General features: G+C 33.5%; 2 protein-coding genes across 6 annotated transcripts; both read left to right on the top strand.

Annotated features, from left to right (window-relative positions):
* Positions 1 to 4,438: 4,438 nt before the first annotated feature.
* LOC114314522 (triose phosphate/phosphate translocator, non-green plastid, chloroplastic) lies at positions 4,439 to 18,769 on the top strand. 5 transcript variants are annotated; one of them, XM_082879539.1, is made up of 10 exons: positions 4,439 to 4,763; positions 5,798 to 5,920; positions 6,011 to 6,163; positions 6,878 to 6,963; positions 7,200 to 7,284; positions 7,596 to 7,715; positions 7,828 to 7,896; positions 8,204 to 8,302; positions 9,219 to 9,309; positions 10,019 to 10,301. In XM_082879539.1, the coding sequence occupies exons 2-8, from the start codon at positions 5,873 to 5,875 to the stop codon at positions 8,210 to 8,212; spliced, it is 570 nt and encodes a 189-aa protein (XP_082735665.1). In that variant the 5' UTR covers positions 4,439 to 4,763; positions 5,798 to 5,872; the 3' UTR covers positions 8,213 to 8,302; positions 9,219 to 9,309; positions 10,019 to 10,301. The 5 variants fall into 5 exon arrangements, with proteins under 5 accessions (XP_082735665.1, XP_082735666.1, XP_082735664.1 ...); XM_082879538.1 differs by lacking the exon at positions 10,019 to 10,301 and adding an exon at positions 18,697 to 18,769 and having other exon boundaries at positions 4,568 to 4,763; positions 8,115 to 8,302; XM_082879537.1 differs by having other exon boundaries at positions 4,568 to 4,763; positions 8,115 to 8,302; positions 10,019 to 10,154.
* On the top strand, positions 17,207 to 18,095 carry LOC145796191 (uncharacterized). The gene is made up of 2 exons (XM_082881222.1): positions 17,207 to 17,311; positions 17,397 to 18,095. The coding sequence occupies exons 1-2, from the start codon at positions 17,207 to 17,209 to the stop codon at positions 18,093 to 18,095; spliced, it is 804 nt and encodes a 267-aa protein (XP_082737348.1).
* Positions 18,770 to 20,519: the final 1,750 nt, after the last annotated feature.

The raw sequence follows: 20,519 nt of genomic DNA, 5'->3' as shown, positions 1-20,519 counted from the left end.
ATATAATTTGAGTTCTTACCTCTTGGATGTTTAAATTTTAATTCTAGAATGTGGTTCCTCCTACCATTACTTTTAATAGAATATGAACATAGAAATTTAACCTCTAGACTAACGTCTTATTATATAACCAACGCCAATTTACTTTGTAACTACATCACTTTGAATATAACTAATACCACATTTATTATAACATGGCCACTTTAAATCATAGCTAGAACCACATTTGTCATAACCATGACTATCAAACGTGTAAAAAGTCTTTGGGCACCACTGTGATGAGTTGATCATTGATATATATATATATATAACTCGAGACAATGACCCTCTGTAAAAAATTATTATATTGACAAATCTTAAGTAGCTTTTGGTAGAGTTTTAGAATTATGATTTGAGAATAAAATTGTATTTTGAGTTTGTGAGTTTTAGAATTATGATTTAAGTGTGAAAAATTTATTTAGTTATGAGTTTTGAAAAGAGTTTTGAATTAAATTTAAAATTTTTGATGCAACATATGATATTTTATTGAAAACCATACAACTCATAACCAAATAAACAACTCAAAATTCTATTCAAAGCTCATAAAAAAATTTTTAAAAAAATCCAAAACTATATATATTTTAAAATATAAAAATAACAGGTGCCAAAAAAAAAATACTGTTCCGGTCAACCGGCCAGACGTCTTGGGGGACATCTGGGAGGATGACCAGGTAGACATGTTTTCAAAAGTGAGTATGAAATCAATGTTTGAAAATTGCAACCAAACAACACACTCAAACCAATGTGTAGAATTAAGTTTCCAAAACTCTACCAAACACAGTCTTAAGCTCTCCATCTCCACTCTCTAAATATAGACGTCTAACAAAGACATCAAAGGATCTTTGGCCGGCACTATACCAATACCCTAAAGACTCGTCTCATCTTCTTTTACAAGTCATCAGATCGAATCCATACAATTTGATTATCATGAAATATAATCTCATTTTCATAACAAAAATCGATTTCCAAGCAATTAAGTGGCACTTGTCAATGCTCACTCTAATCCATAAACTAATTGATTGTTAAAATAAAATAAGAGATAATATACTACTAGTCCATTAACTAATGGATTATGACAAACAAATAATAATAAAAAATTGCAGAAGAAATCGGCTCAGTGGGTAATCCATTTTTTATTATTAGAATATTTAAAGTTTTTTTTATCATTTTATTATTATTTTTAAATCTAATGGTCCAAGTTGGGGGTGGGCGCGGGTCGGTTGTGGCCACGGAACCTCCAATTTTCCATCTGTCCACTAAATAGGCAGATTAGAGAAAATCAATTCGTATCCGTCCGCCAATTCGGTGGATGCGGATTGAGCAGATTGGCGGATGGATACGAATCGATTTGACAGTTTAAAATTTTATAAATTTTCAACATAATTCAACTTGTGCACTTCTTCACAAAAAATATATATATATTACAATCAATGACTTAAAAAAGTATTACAATCACTGCATACTTCATCCAAAGAAAAAAAGTTTGAAACTTTAGAATATTACATTATTGCATGTCTCATCCACATATTACAATCATAGCATGTCTCATCCACATGAAGTATTACAATTTATGATTCTTAAAATATAAAAACAATTCAAACCACCAAAACCATAAACAAAGCAGTAGTAGAGATTATATACCTCTGCATTGTTACATCTATATCTGTTTTTGAAAATAAAAACAAACCAACATATATCATCTTTTTTATTTATTATTTTTAGAGTTACATTTAAAAGCCAAAAAATATAGATAAATAATACATTTATTTTTTTTCAATTCAAAAAATATATTCGAGTTAAAAACTCTTTTTTCAGCAGAATATATTCAACATAATATTTAAACTCTTTTTCAATTGAAAACATAAATAAAATTTATAAACAAATTGAAAACACAAAGTCTTACAAATTACTAAGGATGCTCGTGGTTTGGTGGTTCGGTTGCGGCCAAAGGAATCTCAAATCCGTCATCCATCCAAAACTAGAAGGATTGGAACAAATCAATCCGCAACCGTCTGCTCGTCATCACGCATCCGTCCAAAATCCGGTGGATCGGTTCAGTTCGATTGGTTTGGGCAGATCGGTATATCCACTACTCACCCCTAGTCCAAGTATAAGGCGCCCAACATCTATTTAACGGGTGTGTATTGCTAAAAATAAAATCTTTCAGTGTGTTTGGTTTCAATTTTTTTAATTCAATTTTTTTGAAAATTGAATTTTTATTTTTCGTATTTTTTTTTGTTTTTAGTGAATATTTTTAAAATTTTAAGCATTTTTTTTTTTTACTTTTTTAAATACACCTTACTTTTTTTTTTTTTTGGTGAATAAGACATAATACACCTTACTTAGATGTATCTAAAAAGTAAAATATTTGTGAAAAAATATTTTAAAAAAATAATAAACATACAAAAATACAAAAAATATACTGAATTTTTATTTTTATTTTTTTGTATTTTTGACATTTAGTGAATTTTTTAAAATATTTGTTTCACGAAAATTATACTTTTTAAGTGTATTTATGTTAGGTGTGTCTAAAAAAATTTTAAAAATTGCTTAAAATATTAAAAAAATTGAGCAAAAACAAAAAAAAATATATAGAAAATAAAAAAATAGAATTTCTGAAAAGTGTTTTTAGAAAACCCAAACCAAGCAAAGTGATTTTTTTTTTTTTTTTAGTTCACTATCTTCCTAATCTAGCATATCCTTAAGGCCATGTTTTTTTGGGCTAGTTGGATAAGGAAGGATTGTTATCTATCGGACTATTAAATCTTAGACATATAGTCTCTGAACTATTTGATTGAAAAGAATGTGTATCCCACGCTTATTTTTTTATTGGATTAGATGTCTGCAAATGACTATTTTATTGAATTTAATATTTGATTGAAAGATTATAAAAAGGGATAAATGCTCAGACTATTTTATTCTTTTCAATTGTTTACTAAGTAATAGCAATACTAATCTGTCTTTAATATTTTAATTTTTTTGGCAAGATTAAATAAATTTTTTTTTTATTTTTTTTTTTAAAATTAAATAAATTGAATAAATAAAACATCAATAAAAACTTATGTTATTTTTTAAATAAAATTATTGTAAAAAATAGTAAAATTAAATAAAATACCAACAAAAATTTAAAATAAAACATCAATAAAATTTAAATAAATTTATTTTATTTTATTTTTTAATTGAGATTTTTTTATATTATTTTATTTTACTAAATACAATATATAATGAAATCAAATACTTGGAGAGCAAATGCGTCATTTTATAATTTAATCTGATGAAATTACAATCCCACCATATCTATCTCACATCACCCTAGGACATAATAGTCCAACATATATGGAATTCATAGTTCGGTGGCACTCTTAATTCAGCCTACAAATTCTCAACCAAACAATGGACTCCATGATGGATTGGACATGGAGTCCAATCCCACCCTCCAATCATGTGTTTGGAATCCACCTAAAAATGTAACATATTTTTCAGCATTTTTGTGCCTTGAGTGATTTCTTTTTAAAATTTGTCAATTTTTTTTGACTTTTTTTGGTTTGTCTAGTGTTAAAATAAATCTCAAATAGTGACCTCATAAACTGTTTGATTATCCGTTTTTTTCTTATGAACCCAAATGTCTAATTCTAGTGTGAATTACATAAAGGACCAAATATAAACACTTGTGTGTTATGTGTTGGGGGATAAATGTAGATTTGCTCATAATGTTAAAATTATTGAGCGTAACATTCCAAAAAAATTCCTTAATGTACTTTTACCAAACGTAACATTCCAAAAATATGACATTCCAATGTAACACACTAAAACTTCTTAGTGTACTTTTCTTAAACGTAACAACATAATATTCCAAAAAAACTCCTTAATGTACTTTTCCCAAACATAATACTTCAATCAATGTAACGCACAAAAACTTCTTGGTATATTTTTCTCAAACGCAACAACGTAACAATTTTAAAAAACTCCATAGTATATTTTTTCTAAACATAACACTCTAATTAATGTAACACACAAAAACTCCTTAGTATACTTTTTCTTAACGTAGCACTCTAATACAAAACCAGAAAATCATACTAATAGAAATATAGATTTTGACGCTCAACAACCAACACTTCAGTCACTACTCCTCCCAAAAAGAATCTTCAGCACCTCACATTTTCATTCTCATCCCAAAAACAAATTAGAAAATTGAATCACAAAAGGACATTCACTTATTCAAATAAATACAACTTTTCAAAACAAACGGACTAATTGGTTTAGAAGAAAACTCTTAGAACTAAATGGATCACTACAGGAAAAATGAGATATAACCACGTTTTTTTTGGTGGCGTTTTTGACAAATGCCGTCCAATCTATGAACAAATCTTTTAAATTCCCGATTATGCTATACTAGTTTATTGGCAAACGGTGGTATAACATGGTATGAAACGGAGGGTAACATTTGTGCCAGTGAAACGGCACAGTTTTGTGTATGTGAAATAGGGGATTTTTTTTGCCCTTTTACAAAGGTAATTTTACCTATCTAGATATGCTTTTCGATTTCAATCGATTCAACAGAGACTCGACTTGAGAGAGAGAGAGAGAGAGAGATCGAGGGCTGGTTCTTTGATTTCCATCGATTTTTGGTGATTTTGATCTAGAAAATCTTGTTCTCTCTTCTGACCTGAGCGTATATCTTCGAGATTGTTTGAATCCTTCTGATCTAAATCGATCTAGGGCTCACGGTAAGGGTTTTCTAACCTAGATTTGCTAAGTTCACTCAAGATCTGTAAAATCTCATGGTTAAAACAACGATTTGGAATATATTTTTGGTTGATGTTTGTAGATTCACTTGCATTTTTTCCCCAAATCTAGCTTATTTCTTGCATTTTTGCTTTTGTTTTGTGTTCTGTCTCTTCGTTTGTGGTCTCTTGCTCTTTCTAGCCCATGCAATGGGATACATGGAAAGTTTTTCTCGTTCATGGCGAATGAATTTTGTCTAGGGTTTCGCGTGCAATGTCAATGTCTCCAGGCAATTAGCGGTTTAACGATCTAGAGACGTAGATCTTATTCTCAGATCTGCTATCTCTTCGATCAGATCTGTAAATATCAGCTCTAAATTCTGTTTGTTACTTTCTTTTAGTGTTGATTGGATTTATGTTTCAGCCACAATACTATTTTGAGCAGGTGGAAATTGTGTTTTATGTTAGTTGTTGACATAGAATTTAATTTGTTGACATAGAATCAAATCCTCAAACCAAACACAGCCTCAAGGATTTTTAATTTTTATTTATAGTGATATTTAGAAATTCCTAATTCCTGAAGTTTAATGTTAAAAGTTGTTGATTTTTTCTTTCTTTTTCTATATCATCTCTTGACCGACCACTTGATCAAATTCTACTGGTCTATTTATTTTTTTTAGTGATTTTGGAGCTTTTCTTGTACATATATATTGCTTTGCCCTGCTTTTAATTCATACAAATGTTGAAGTGTGTGGAAATTATTAGATTGTTGGCAAATGTTGCAAACAATAGCTTTCATGATTTGGAATTGTGTTGAATTTTAGTGTTTGAGGAAACGTGCAATAATAATCTTTTAGTATGGTGAAAGCTTATTGAGCTATGATGTAGCAAGCAAAGGACCATTTTTTATTGTTCACTATGCAATTAATTATTGAATGACATGAGTTGTGATGATTGTCAATTATCCATTGAATTTGAATGCTGAAACTTTTGACAAGGAGATAAAAAGCATGATTACAGATACTTTTTGTTCACAGGTTTTGAAAGTGTTCCCATATCCAATAACTATAACCACCGTTCAGTTTGCCATTGGGACTATACTTGTTCTTTTCATGTGGACATCTAATCTCTACAGACGGCCAAAAATTAGTGGTGCACAGGTATTGTTATGTATGACGGGATGAATGTCTCATGTATTTAGGTTGCCATTATCATGATGACTCTGATTAATATGTCTTTTTCTATGACAGCTTGTAGCAATTCTCCCATTAGCAGTGGTGCACACCTCAGGCAACCTTTTCACAAACATGAGTATTGGAAAAGTTGTTGTTTCATTCACTCACACAATTAAAGCCATGGAGCCCTTCTTCTCAATTGTCCTCTCTGCTATGTTTTTAGGGGAGGTGTGCATTTCATATGTTTTCTTCCCATCCTGAAAAAAAAAAAAAAAAAAAAAAAAAAAAAAAAAAAAAAAAAAAAAGAATAGATAAATATCAATTTTGTTAAAAATTATTTTGTAAAATTGAAGTTATGGGATTTTAAAATTTTTTAGATCAAAATAAATACAAGGGCAAATCTGTCTAAAAAAAAATAATTTCCTTTTGGTTTTAAGAATTTAGCGTCTGGTAGTTTTACTTATGCCATCAATTTATCTTCTTACACCATTTTTCTAATTACACTTTTTACAAAATTGAAATTTTTAAATTTTTCTCTTACACTTTCCATAATTCTAAACCAATTAATCCTCATTATTACTATTTTTTGTTAGAAAATTTTAGAAGTGAATGGGAATTGACTCTATTTGAATGATTTCTCTCCCTTGCCATCTGGTTGGAGTGACAAATTTTTTTTAATTATTATTTTATTATATAAAATAACAATGAAGTTAGTACACCCATTTAATTTGCCATCAATCATTTTTTTATATGTTTCTGAAAATATTTGCTTGTAATTTCTTATTTTTGTTGTTGACTACTATTGGTGGTGCACACAACACAACATAGGAATGTTGTATGAAATAATTTAATGATTTGTAGAGTTCATAATGGCAAATGTTCATTATTGTGAAAGTTGTGTTTTAACTTTTAACCAATCTATTTCTTCTGTTGCAAGAATAGATACCCACCTTGTGGGTGGTTGCTTCTCTGTTACCAATTGTTGGTGGAGTGGGACTGGCGTCAATGACAGAGGCATCTTTTAATTGGTGAGAAAATACACACACATTTGCTTTAAATTGTTACTCACCTTTCTTGTTGTCAAAGACTCTGAAAAAGGGGGAAAAAAAGTATATAGAGATCACACAGCATTCTGCCTGTAGGTTCCGTTTTACCCATGTCCAGTTTGGATTTTTCTATATATGATCAAAAGTAGTCGAAGTTGTTATCCCAAATTCTCATGCACAATCTCACTTATTTTTTTGTTTTTCTGTATGTGAAACAGGCCCGGGTTTTGGAGTGCAATGGCTTCTAATTTGACCAACCAATCTCGTAATGTCCTTAGCAAAAAGTTTATGGTCAAGAAAGAGGTATTCACTTATGGTTTCATTTCCTTGATGTCATGTACTACTAACTTGGTATAGTTTGTTCTTTTCCTCATTGATGAAATTTGATAGATCGAAGTGCTGTAAGGTGGAACAATTTGTTATTTTCTTTATTTACTTTGGGTACTTCTAGAAAGTTGGTAGCAACAAATAATTTGTCATGATTATATATATAGATAAAATTATTCTTGTTCCCCAGTGAAAAGGAAGATTATTGTGTGTGTGTCTATCTCTGCATGTGTTCTATTATTTTATTTTATTTTCTCAAGTACGTAACTAATATTGATCTTTTGCAGGAATCTTTGGATAACATTACTCTCTTCTCAATTATAACAATTATGTCCTTCTTCTTGTTGACTCCATTTACTCTTTTCATGGAAGGAGTCAAGGTCACCCCTGCATACCTACAATCTGCTGTGAGTAAATCTAGAATGCTACGAATTGCTTCTGTTCAGTTATCTATTTGTTCACATAACATGCATCATTTTTGCATTAGGTTTTCTGATTTTTTTTTTTTTTGCTTGTCAGGGGTTGAATGTCAGACAGGTTTACATTAGATCTCTCCTTGATGCACTCTGCTTCCATGCATATCAACAGGCAAGAAGTTCAACTTCAATGTTTCTTTCATTTTCGATTTTTAAATTCATATATTATATGTTCTTGACGTCTTTTTGTGCATAGTTTGTGATCAGTAATTGGTTCAAATTAAAGTTTGAAAATATTATACTTGTTGTACCTTGAACTTGACTGTAGAACCCATTGCATTGCATTATTAAACTGTAACATTTACTTTTAATATTTCTTTTCTGTACCAGAAAATTGAAAAAAAATAAAAGAAAAAAAACGAACTATGTAGAAGAGTTAAGATGGTCTGAATGTTGACGAGTTCAATTGAACTGTGTAGAAGAGTTAAGATGCTCATGGAATCAATGTCGGAGATGTGAAGAAGCTTCAAGATGCTGGGATCTACACTTGCAATGGCTTGATGATGCACACAAAAAAGGTACATTGATTTTCAATTTCAATTTTGTGAAGTTTTTAAGTTTGGCATTTGCATTGATGTTCAGGTAGCCAAAACACGTTTGATGATTATTTGATGATTTTGTAGATCAACTGATACTCAATTGGAAGAAAACTTATATATATATATATATATATATATGTATTTGAAATGTTTAGTTGAATTAATACCTGTTGAAAATTTGATGAAATTTTTTTGCTATGTTAAATTAAATCTAATATTTGGACTTTCGAATTGGTCATGCTAGCAAAAAGCAACTACATTTATTTGTTATTTATTTTAGATTTTCGATCATATGATCAAATTCTCCTAAAACCGAACTAATTGGTACATATATATGTACCAGATCTGGTGCAATGCATTTTAAACAAATCGAACAAATCAGACTTTGGTAACCAAAACCTTTCTCTCATGTAACTTTGTTAGAAAAAAATACCACCTTTTTGTGTCTTTTTTTTCTTGATTGGCAAAAATATCACCTTTTGTTAGGAAAAAAAAAAAAGAAATATTACCGAAATTTTTATACAAAATTAGAGATTGCCCCCATGTAGAGGAAAGATGTGCATGGGAAAGCGGCCAAGAATGGCACAAGATTTCCCATATTCCATCCATCAACATATCCCACATTGAAGATTATCCCTGAGATCAGTAATTTCCAATTGCCCATATTCATGATTTCTTCTCTTCTCTTCTCACCCCTATCCCCACCACCCGTTTCTTTAATTCTTCATAAGATCTATTCTCATGAGTCATGATTTTGAAAATGAAAAGATCATTCAACTGTTACTTTTGTAATGCTCTACTGAACCATACTGTGTGTGTATGGATGTGTTAAAAAAGTAGCAAATTGAAATTGTTATGTAAAGTAATTCCATTGACATGATTTGTTGGGTTTCAGGTTATGAGACATTTGTGTGAGATCAAGTGTAACAGTTTCCTCTGCAAATCCACTTCTTCAAGATCAAGCATGAAAAGTCTTCACCAATTATGTAATTTCTCTCTGTCTCTAACCAAACAAACAATTTAATTAACTTCTGAAAAAAGAATTAGTTAACATCCTCTCTCTCTCTCTCTCTCTCTCTCTCTCTCTCTCTCTCTCTAAGGTCAATTAGCTATAATCCAACTTTAGTACAGAGGTAATATGTGGTAGAGTTTCTAACAGAGTGCACAAGGTGATCCATCATTTACGTTTTGGGATGGAATGATAGCGTCACATGATATTGAATTGAATGCCTTAATTTGTGAATCATCATAACTGAGCAGTTCTTTAATCTAGTGTAGTACCACCACTGTTAATTTGCTTTGAATTGATGATATATGAATTTGGACCATATTGTTCATCTGAATCTTGTTAATTTTTTAATTCTGCTTCCTTAGTGGAGTTCATTCATCTTAATATGAATTTGGACAAGGTGTGCTCCCTATTTATGTTGTACATTGATCATTAGTTTTTGACTCAAATGTTTGTACTTTTGCATTTTGTTAGATGACTAAGATTCTTCTGGTAGGTAGAAAAAATATCTAATATTTCCTTTGGTGGACTAGTTTCGTTAAACTCTGAACATTGGCATCGATACTAATATTTTCTCTTACAGAGCTTGGTGGGATGGATTGGACTGAGTTTCCTTTTTACTAGAAATACAAGTGTTGCTACTATAGTTTGCCCCTGTTTATTTTTTCTTTTATTTTATTTTCCAGAACTACTCCTCAATCATTTTCGTCCATCCAGAAGTCATTGATGGAAGACCAGGGACTCTGGTAATAGAATTCTTTGTAGTAGACGTGCCCGAGGGAAACACCAAGGATGAAACCCCCCTGAGGTCTTCTGTTGAAGTGAAAAATAAGGATGGAGTATAATCAAATGCTTATTGTGTTTTTGAATTATTTTGTTTCTAATTTTGACAGAATTAAGCTCTATTTATTTATTGTTCTGCAGATCTAAATTTGTTTTTGCTATGAGAACATTATTTATTTAATTTTACATGATTCTCATCTGTGTCTGTATTGTCTTTGGGTATGCCCTTTTCTTTATTTAGTGCTTCTTAGTATGTGATAAAATCTTCTTGTTAGTGCTTCTTCAAGTTTTAAGTACTGTTTATAAGTATTGGGTACAAATTCTTCAATTTGTGTTTATTTTGGTGAATTTGATTGCAGTTTATGTTCTGATGTAGACATGTAGACCAGTGAAGACTACAATTTTTATGCTAAGACATGATTTTTGGATATATGTTAGTTTGTGGTTAATGTTAAAACATGATTTTTGGATTTTGGATATGTTGATTTTGTGGGTAATAGTGATTGGATATTAATTGAATGAGAAAGTGAATTAATGGGAGTTATTATTTTATATTACTACTATTATAGGTATTTTTTTAGTTCAATCAAATAAAATTAGCACAATTTTTTAAAAAAAAAAGCGGGGGGGGGGGGGGATATGACGGCGTTTCTACAAACGCCTCCTAAACCATGCTAACGGTTATATTTTTAAAAAAAGATACGACGGCGTTTTTCCAAAACGTCGCTAAATAATTAGTTAGTGAGTCAGTGTGCATTGTGTAGGACATTTGGCGGCGTTTGTTTTGAAAACGCCGCCTATACTAAATATTACGACGTTTTTAAACCGTCACTAAGCTACAGCGACGGCCGCGTCTTCGGCGTTTGGTGCAAAGCGTCGCAAAAAGAATTGGCGGCGTTTTTCACCCTTATAGTGGCGTTTTTTAAACGCCACTAAATATTGAATTTCCAGCAGTGCAACATTCCCTCATATAGAATTTATCAGTAAATTTTCTTAAAATTTTTTAAAAATAATTCACTATAGATTAAAAACAAAAACAAAAAGCCAACTGCTTTTGGCTCTTTTATTTTTTTGTCTTTAAGATTTTTTTTTAATTTTTTTTTTTACTTTATTATCCGTCATATTGAGTAAAATCCAAAAATATAAATTTTTAAGAAAATTCCAAAAAAAAAAATCCTAAGATTTGACCTTAATAACAAATAAAACCTCACATTTTCAATTGTATCAGTTTACATCCGGAATTTTTTTTTTATTTTTTATTATTATTTTTAAATAGACTCAATTCCAACCATCCGTTAAATAAACTAATAAAAATTTTGTTTGTAACACACGTGACACTTTATATAAACGGAGATGAACGGATGGTTAGGATTATATAAATGGAGATGACCAGGTGGTTAGAATTGTATATAAATTTAAACTGTAGAATTTAAATTGATACAATTACAAATGTGGGGTTTTATTTGTTATTGAAGTCAAATTTTAGGATTTTTTTTTTTTTGTAATTTTTCCTAAAATTTTATAACAATTTTTTGCAAAAATTCACTAAAAAAAAATGAATGTAAAAGTTATAAGAAAGACATTACTATACAAGTTTAAAAATTAGATCCAATTTTTAAGCCTAATTATAACACTTATATATCATTAAATCTAGAAAATGAGTCTAAAAGATGGACTTGTATATCCATTTCCAAAAGAATGCATATCACCTATCCCAATGAATTGAACTTTTCATGTCCCATCATCAAACTCAGATTTTTTTTTTTTTTAAATGGCGAATTATATTAATGATCCATAGTTTGATACTTGTATCATTTTGATTCATGACTTTTCAATTGTGATACAATTGATCTTGAATTTTGAATCTTATTCTAAAGAAAGACAATCGAAGATATTATTGGCAAAATAGTCAATTTGATAAAATATAAATTAGTTTGAGAAAAATAAATTTTAAAAAATTATTTTTAAATTTTTTAAATTATTTCTACATACCAAAGATAGAATTATATAAAAAAAGATAATTTTTTACATTTTTATTTTTTTTATTTTTTTACCAAATTAATTTTTAGTATATGTTTGAATGATGGTCATGTAATGAGCAGTTGTATTTGTTGATTTTTTGGATGATTAACATGTAATATATAGTTATATTTGTTATTAACAGATATTTTTTTATGGTTATCATTTAATAGATGATTATTAGACTTTTAATGTGTAATAAATATGTTTATTATACAAAATGTTTTCAATTTTAGATTTTTTGATTTAATGGATTGCTTTAATCAGGACATCAAATTTTTCACCATGTTTGACTTTTGAAAAAATAAAAACTAATTTAACAAAACAAAAATATCAAAAAAAATTATTTTAAAAAATTATTTTTACCCTCTCAAAAGATAAAATTATATAAATATTATGTGTTTTTAATTTTGATTTTTAGTTTCTTAAAAGATATTTGAAAATAGATTATGAAAACCAAACCAAACACAACTTTATTACCAATAAAGTTATAACATTATTCATTAAAAAAAAGAAGAAGACCATTACATTTCAAACATACATACAAGTTAACCACCACAAAATAAATTGTATGAGGATTTTGCCCTTAAAATAGACCATTTGTAAATGAAATATCTTTGATTGTCCTTATTTGAAACAAGATTTAAAATTTACGATCAAATGTATCACAATTGAACATAAGCCCCTACAAGGACTAATTAGCCCTTAAAAAAAATTAAACCTCAACCATACAATATATATACATATATACTAATTTAAAAAGGTCCGTGCAAGGCACAGATTGCTATTACAATATGTTTAAGTACAAGAAATGGAGAACGGTGGGTGGATACCAATAGCGAAGAAAAGGAAAAAGAGTGAAGTATGGAGTAACCAGGGCAGTAAGGGCTTATTTAGCGATCCCAGTTTTCCCTTTCTGTAATCGTCGTGTTCCGGACTTTGGTTCCGTGGAGTTGGTGGTTGTATACCTTATTGTCATCCTTTAAATTCCTTATGTTTGAGTTTTAGGATGCGTTGGGCATGTTTCGAACAGGTAGGATGAGTTTTGGTCTCTAGTGTTATTGCCCAGGTTTTTGGTGTTATGCTCGAGCGGGTCATTCTGCGCTCGAGCGGAGTTTGGTTTTTGGTTGTCCGCTCGAGCGGTTGTTCTGGTGCTCGAGTAGAGATTGCACACTCCCAGTATTTCGTCTCCCTGCAAAACTTCTGCAGGTGTGATTTCTACGCTCGAGCAGGTTTCCTGCGCTCGAGCGAGTCGCGCTCGAGCGGGTTTGTCAGCGCTCGAGCGGGTAGTACTGTCTTGGTGAAAGTTCTGGGAGAGGGAAATTTGTGCTCGAGCGGACTGGTTTTCTCGCTCGAGCGGATGTACTTTATTCTTGTGTCTTGGCGCTCGAGCGGGCCTTCTTGCGCTCGAGCGGACCTAGTTTTTGTTCTTGACGCTCGAGCGTTGTGTTTTCCGCTCGAGCGGGAATGTCGTATATCAGTTGGCTGTGGGGCATTTTTTTAATCACTTTTTCTCATTCTTTCTCTCTCTCACTTTTCCGAAAAAGCCATTAGAGAGCACCTCACTCTAAAACTCAAACTTCTCTCTAAGTATTGATCTAGTAGGAGTTGTTTCCTCACCTTTGGCCTCTGTAAAAGTTGGGTTGATCGTCGAGGGCTACGTTTTGATCCGAGAAACTTGTGATTTGGAGCAACTTCGTTTTCGTCATCTTCTTCGTTGGGTGTCATCTTTTGAGGTAGGGATTCCTACTCACTACTATGGGTTTTGACCTAGATTTCAGGCATTTTGTTAAATGGTTGATTTTGGGAAGTTAGGGTTTGAAAATGTTGAAAAGGGGTTTTGTTATTTTGATTCTAAAATGTGTATTTTGGGTTTCAAAATAATGATATTGTTGTTGGTTGTCGATATATGGACCATTGGGTCATTACTGAAAAAGGGGGTAAAAAAACCCTAAATTGTTGTATAAATTAATTGGTATAATTAATTTGAGAAAGTTGTGATCATATGGAATTGAGTTGGAAATAATGAAATTGGCTCATTATATGGTAGAATGGTGGAGTAAGATTTATTAATCGCTCACTTTTGAAAACACTGATGTTTTATCTGCTGGAGCTTTTATTATCTGTTTAGAAATAATTGCTTGGGCTACCGGTGGAGGGTAGTTTGGATTGTTGTAGACAATGCATGACGATTAGGTAAACTAAAACTAATCAATTGAACGTGTCATATAGTATGATGGTCGATAGAATACATTTGCGTTATGTATTGATTGATTGTGTATATGACCTATGTGTATATACGTTGTGTGTGTGGGAGGAGATAGGGGATGTACTCCACGGTTTAGAGGGAGATAGGGGATGGACCTCTAAACCGGATGTTGTTTGGGAGGAGATAGGGGATGGACTCCACTGATACAGCTCATATGCTTGTCAGATAATGTGGTGATACAGCTCATATGCTTATCTATAGAAGTGTTGATATAGCTCATATGCTTATCTGTTGAAGTGTGGATACAGCTCATATGCTTATCTATTGAGATGTTGATATAGCTAGTAGGCTTATCTATTATGTAATGAGAAACGTTTAATATGAGTCACTGTCTCATGAAATTGTTGGCTAGGTTCTGAGCCGTTGTTGTAAATGGGAAATTGGATAGGAATGGAAAATGAAACAAAACATGGACATAGCAGTCATGTAATGGAAATGGGTTATGAATTGATTTATGGGAATTAAACATTTATCATTTGCTAATGTCTTAGTTATTGCTCATACTGTGTTTAGCATATCTCTACTGGGCGTTGGCTCACCCTATATGGGACATTATTTTCAGGTACAGGTAGAATGCCACCTCCAAGGACATAGCTTGGATGGATATAGAAGTTGAAGACTCTTTTTGATTATTTTGTTTGTATTACACGTATATCAAGCCAAGGGCTTACTTTGTATAGAGTTAGTACTCTTCTTTTGTGTAACCAAGTGTTGACTTGAAAAGCTATAAGCCTGTAGGGCATTTGCTTTTGTTGTTAACATGTAATACTATTGTAAGAACTACTCTGATGAATAGAAATGGTTGATTTCTTTTGTATCAATGCATGTCTAAAGTGATGGATTCTATGTATTATTTTAAGGGCGTTACAGCTTAATCTCTATTTTTGTGGATAACATCCCTTCCAATATGGATCCAAAATCATTGTTTCATCTGCTCTCCAAGTTTGGTTTAGTGAAGGATGTGTTTATACCTCAAAGGAGAAGGAAGAATACCAATACTCGATTTGGTTTTGTTAGATTTGATTGCTCAGTAGCCACAAAGGTGGCTGTACAGAAAACAGATGGTTTGTGGGTGGCGGATAAGGAACTTAAAGTCAATATAGCTGAGTATGGTCGTATTGCGAATAGATTGGTGAGAAGGGATCAGGTTGGAAGGAATAGTGGTGATAAGGTCGGTGAAGGAAGGTATAATAGGGATAAGGTGGGTCTTCGAAGATCATTTGTTGATGTGGTAAAAGCAGGCGCTAAGGGACAAGGGGGTAATGAAGGATATACGATTCTGGTTAATGAAGAAGGGCATGGCTGGTTGTATGATAGTGTGTTGCTAAAGTTCAAATCGGAGTTCTCGATGCAGGGTATTGCGATGGTGCTAAAAGAGAATGGACTGGGGCATGTGTTGGTTAGAAATGGGGGTGGTAGGACTGCTATATTGACTTTCTCATCAAAGGAGGATATGCTGTCACAGTTCAAATTGATAAAAGAATGGTTCAAGGAATGGTGCGAATCTGTCAAGCTTTGGGAACCAAGTGTATATACAGAGCAAGAGAGGTGTCTGTGGCTCAGGTGTTATGGTGTTCCTCTGAGTATGTGGAATAGAAACACCTTTAACAAGATTGAGAGTATATGGGGCAGTGTGCTTAGTTTGGATGGAAATATCAGTCAACCACAGTCCTTTAGTCATGGAAGAATTAGAGTTGCAGCGCAATATATGGAGTGTATAAATGAAACGATCAAGCTGGAATGCAAAGGTCATTTTCATTCAGTCTTGGTTTGTGAAGAACAACCGCAGATTGTAGTTGACTGTGGTAGCATTGTGTCCAGTGAGGTGAGGGAGGATCGGAGCTCAAACGAGGTAGTCCAACATCAATCTGTTGGGATAGATGTTGGTGATCAATCTGGTGTTAATTTGGTTGTGGAAGATGAAGCTGTTGATGATGCTCAAGCAACCAAACAGGAGGACACAGTGGTAGAGGAGACGGTCAGTGGAGTGGGGGACAACTTGGTGGTTGAGGAGCGTATGGAGATGGCGGTGGCAGAGGGCAGCCTACAAAACAATGATGATAATCTATGTGCTGATGAGCAGATAGCTACACCCGGGTTTCTTCAGTGTATGGGTGGGTCAGCCAGAAATAGGCCTGGTATTAGCTTGGAAGTAAACTTGGGCCATATTCAAAACCCAGTGGTGAATAATAGTGTAGGTGCTGGGGTGAGAGGCCCAAATTTAAATCTCACTAGTACTACTAATTGGGCAGATACAAGGCCCAGTGGGTGTATGGGGCAAACAAAGCATGAAGGTTGCAATGGCAACATTTCTAATGGGCTGAAGACAAAAAACAAAGGGATAGCATCGGAAGTGGATTTGGTTCATACCCAGTGTGATGGGCCTAGATTTGGGCTCATGGGTAGTCATTGTAATTCAGATAATGAGGTGTTAAAGGCCCAGGATGTTGGGTCATCATCACTTTATGTTGAGGCTTCAGTTGATAGTGGTAACACAGTTGGTAAAAAAGGGGAATTAAAACAGAGGAAAAAGTTAGTACGAAGGAATGGTAATAGAACCTCGTTAGACAAGCAAGGGAGAGCCAGGGGAGGGAGAGATGAGAGGAAATGAGGTGCAGTGGGTATGGGAAGCTGGAGCAGAGGTGCTGTCCTAAGAGGTAAAGCTGGGTTAAAAGCAAGATCGGATGCACAAAGGAAAGTCACAAGTAAAGATAAGTCTGGGGCAAGATCATAATTGGAGGTGATTGGGAGAAACTTTCATAGAGATTTGACACCTCAGGAGGAGGCAGAAGCAACAATACGTATGGGCAAAGCCTTAGGCATATGTATTGGTGGGAAGGAAGAGGAGGTGAAGGAAAAATTAAAAGCTATGGAGATCAAGGATAAAGTTCAGGCAGCTTCAAGGGCTGTACATGCACAGTTGGGAGCTGATGTGCAAAATTGATTGAATGTATCAGGTGGTTACAGGTGATATATAATGTGTCTCTATGAAGCTCTTATCATGGAATGTAAGGGGTTTGGGTAAATCTGTAAAGAGAATGAGGGTCAAATTACTGCTCAAGGATAAGAAAATTGATTTTGTTTTTTTCCAAGAGACAAAGAAAAGTGAGGTTACACCAGATTTTGTAAAATCATTATGGCCTGTGGATGAAATGGAATTCATGGCAGTCAACTCTGAAGGGAGAGCTGGTGGGCTTCTGTGCATTTGGAAACCAACTGTTTTCAAGCTATCCCAGTGTTGTAGCACACAGCATTACATTGTACTCTCAGGTACTCTTCTTCCAAATTTTAACTATGTTCTTGTCAACGTTCATGCTCCTAATGAAGTTAATGAGAGAAGTAGATTCTGGAATGTCCTGTTTGGGTTGAGATCTAGCTTCTATAATCCCTGGTGTCTAGTTGGTGACTTCAATGAGATACGGAATCTTGGGGAAAGAAGGGGGTGTTCTAGAAGAGACAAAGGGATGAAAGAGTTTAATTTATTTATAGAAAATATGGAGCTCCTTGATTTACCCATGTTGGGAAGACAGTTCACTTGGTGCAATTGTAATGATGGTGAAAGATGGAGTATAATTGACAGAGTACTCATGTCAACGGAGTGGGTGGAAAAGTTGAATTTAAAGTTATGGGGTCTAGAGAGAAGTGTTTCAGATCATTGCCCCCTGTTACTGGTCGAGGATGGCAGGGATTAGGGTCCAAGGCCATTCCGGTTCATAAACGCTTGGACTTCACATCCAAAATTCGGAGAAGTTGTGAAAAAGTCCTGGGTTGATTCTGCTTTTACTGGCTGGGCAGGTTTTTTTATTATGAATAAGCTGAAGGTTCTACGTTCAGTTTTGAAAAATTGGAATGTAGAGGTCTTTGGCAATGTTACTCATTCATTTAAAGCAGCGGAGGAGGAACTCCATGCAATTGATCTAGTGGCTGAATCTAGAAGTCTTATGCAGAATGAGGTTAAAAAAATGAGAGAAGTTCGAAAGGAAGTATGGTCATTAAATAGGAGAGAAGAATGGTTATGGAGGCAGAAGTCTAGAGTTAATTGGAGTTTAAAAGGAGATAAGAATACAAGATTCTTTCATGTCATAGCTACAAGCAGGCAGAATAGAAATCTGCTGAATTCAATTGAAGTGGATGGGAAGATTCATGAGGATCCACAAAAAATCAAATTTGAGGTAGCTAAACACTTTAAAAACAGATTCTGTGAAGAGTGGAAATTTCGACCTAAGCTCCAAGGTGTTTTCAAGTCCATTGGGCATGATAATGATTCTAATGGGCTGGTTATTCCTTTTTCAGAGGAGGAGATTTGGAGAGCTATTAGAGAGAGTGATGAAAATAAGGCACCAGGACCTGACGGTTTCAATTTGTTTTGCTTTCAAAAGTGTTGGAAAGTTTTTAAAAAGGATATCTTGCAATTCTTTCAAGGAATTCTATGATAATGGATGCTTAGCAAAAGGTATCAATAGCTCTTTCATCACATTGTTACCTAAGAATGAGAATCTAGGTGGTGTTTCAGATTATAGACCAATTAGCCTTATTGGATCTCTGTACAAAATTTTGTCTAAGGTTCTAGCTTCTAGACTAAAAAAGGTATTGCCTAAAATAATTGGAGAATCTCAGTCCGCTTTCATTGGGGGGAGGAACATTTTAGATGGGATTTTAGTATCCAATGAAGTAGTGGATTGGTGGAAAAGGAAAAAGAAGAAGGGGTAATTTTGAAACTAGATTTTGAAAAAGCATACGACACAGTAAATTGGGAGTATCTCTTTAATATGATGTCAAGCTTTGGATTCCAGGATAAGTGGATTAGGTGGATGAAGGTGTGTATACAATCAGTTAGAGTTTCAGTTCTTGTTAATGGTTCCCCGACTAATGAATTCTGTCCAGAAAAAGGACTCAGGCAAGGGGATCCGTTGTCTCCCTTTCTTTTTAATATAGTGGCTGAGGGTTTGAATATATTATTCCAAAGAGCTAAAGCATTGGAGGTAATCAAAGGTGTTGTGATTGGCCTAAGGGAGGTTAATGTTACCCATTTGCAATTTACAGATGATACAATTGTGTTCTGTTAGGCAGAAGAGAACGACATTTTGAGCGTTAAGAGAATCTTGAGGTGTTTTGAAGTGCTCTCTGGATTGAAGATTAATTTTCATAAGAGTACAGTTTGTGGAGTAGGTGTACAGGAGGCAGAGGTAAATGTTTTCGCAGGAAGATTGAATTGTATGATCCAAAAGTTACCTTTCAAGTATCTTGGTTTACCACTGGGGGCCAGCCCAAGGAAGAAAAGCACATGGTTGCCGGTAATCAATAAATTCAAGTCTAGGCTGGCGTCTTGGAAAAGGAAATTACTATCATTTGGAGGTAGGTTAACATTGATCAAAGTAGTGCTATCTTCTTTACCAGTGCACTACCTCTCTTTGTTTAAATTGCCTGCAAATGTATCAAAATTGCTGGACAAAATTCAGGCCAGGTTTTTGTGGGGAGGTTCAGAACTTAAAAAGAAGATCCATCTGGTAAAATGGGAGGAGGTTACCAAAACAAAGCACTTGGGAGGTTTGGGGATTAAGAAATTGAAGGAAGTCAATGATTGTTTACTAGCTAAATGGTGGTGGAGATATGGTAGTGAGGACCGTGTGTTGTGGAAAGACATTTTAATTAGTAAATATGGCAGCTCTGGAGGTAAGTGGAGACCAGATTCTGGTAGCAGTGACCAATGGTCAAGAGTCTGGAGTGATATTCTCAGCTTGGAACACAGCAATTCTAACCTATTTTGCTTCTTTATGGATAATTCTGTCATTCAAGTAGGGAATGGTATGAGGGTTAGATTTTGGGAGGATAGTTGGGCTTCCAGCAAATGTTTGAAGGAGGATTTTCCTCGATTATTTGAGTTGTCAGTAGAAAAAGAGGTCACTCTTAAGCAGATGATGGATAAAAGAAATGGCTTATCTGAATGGAAGCTGAGTTTCAGAAAGAATCTGAGAGTTTGGGAGGAGGTTGAGATGGAAAGACTACAGTCCATTTTGCTTTCATATGACCCGTCTTTATTAGAAAAAGCTGATGCATTGGCTTGGAAGGCGTCATCTTCAGGTGTGTTCACAGTTAATTCAATGTACAATAGAAGA

Source organism: Camellia sinensis, chromosome 7 (assembly GCF_055761805.1).
Source record: "Camellia sinensis isolate YWXY chromosome 7, ASM5576180v1, whole genome shotgun sequence".
Taxonomy (NCBI): domain Eukaryota; kingdom Viridiplantae; phylum Streptophyta; class Magnoliopsida; order Ericales; family Theaceae; genus Camellia; species Camellia sinensis.
The sequence above is the reverse complement of the archived record's forward strand: the minus strand, read 5'-3'. Positions and strand labels throughout refer to the sequence as shown.

Coding starts and splice junctions, on each gene's coding strand:
- LOC114314522 (XM_082879538.1), top strand. CDS start 5,873: ATGTGGACATCTAATCTCTACAGACGGCCAAAAATTAGTGGTGCACAG. Junction 6,164..6,877: donor CTGCTATGTTTTTAGGGGAG/GTGTGCATTTCA, acceptor TTGCAAGAATAG/ATACCCACCTTGTGGGTGGT. Junction 7,285..7,595: donor AGTTTATGGTCAAGAAAGAG/GTATTCACTTAT, acceptor GATCTTTTGCAG/GAATCTTTGGATAACATTAC.
- LOC145796191 (XM_082881222.1), top strand. CDS start 17,207: ATGGGCAAAGCCTTAGGCATATGTATTGGTGGGAAGGAAGAGGAGGTG. Junction 17,312..17,396: donor TTCAGGCAGCTTCAAGGGCT/GTACATGCACAG, acceptor GTCTCTATGAAG/CTCTTATCATGGAATGTAAG.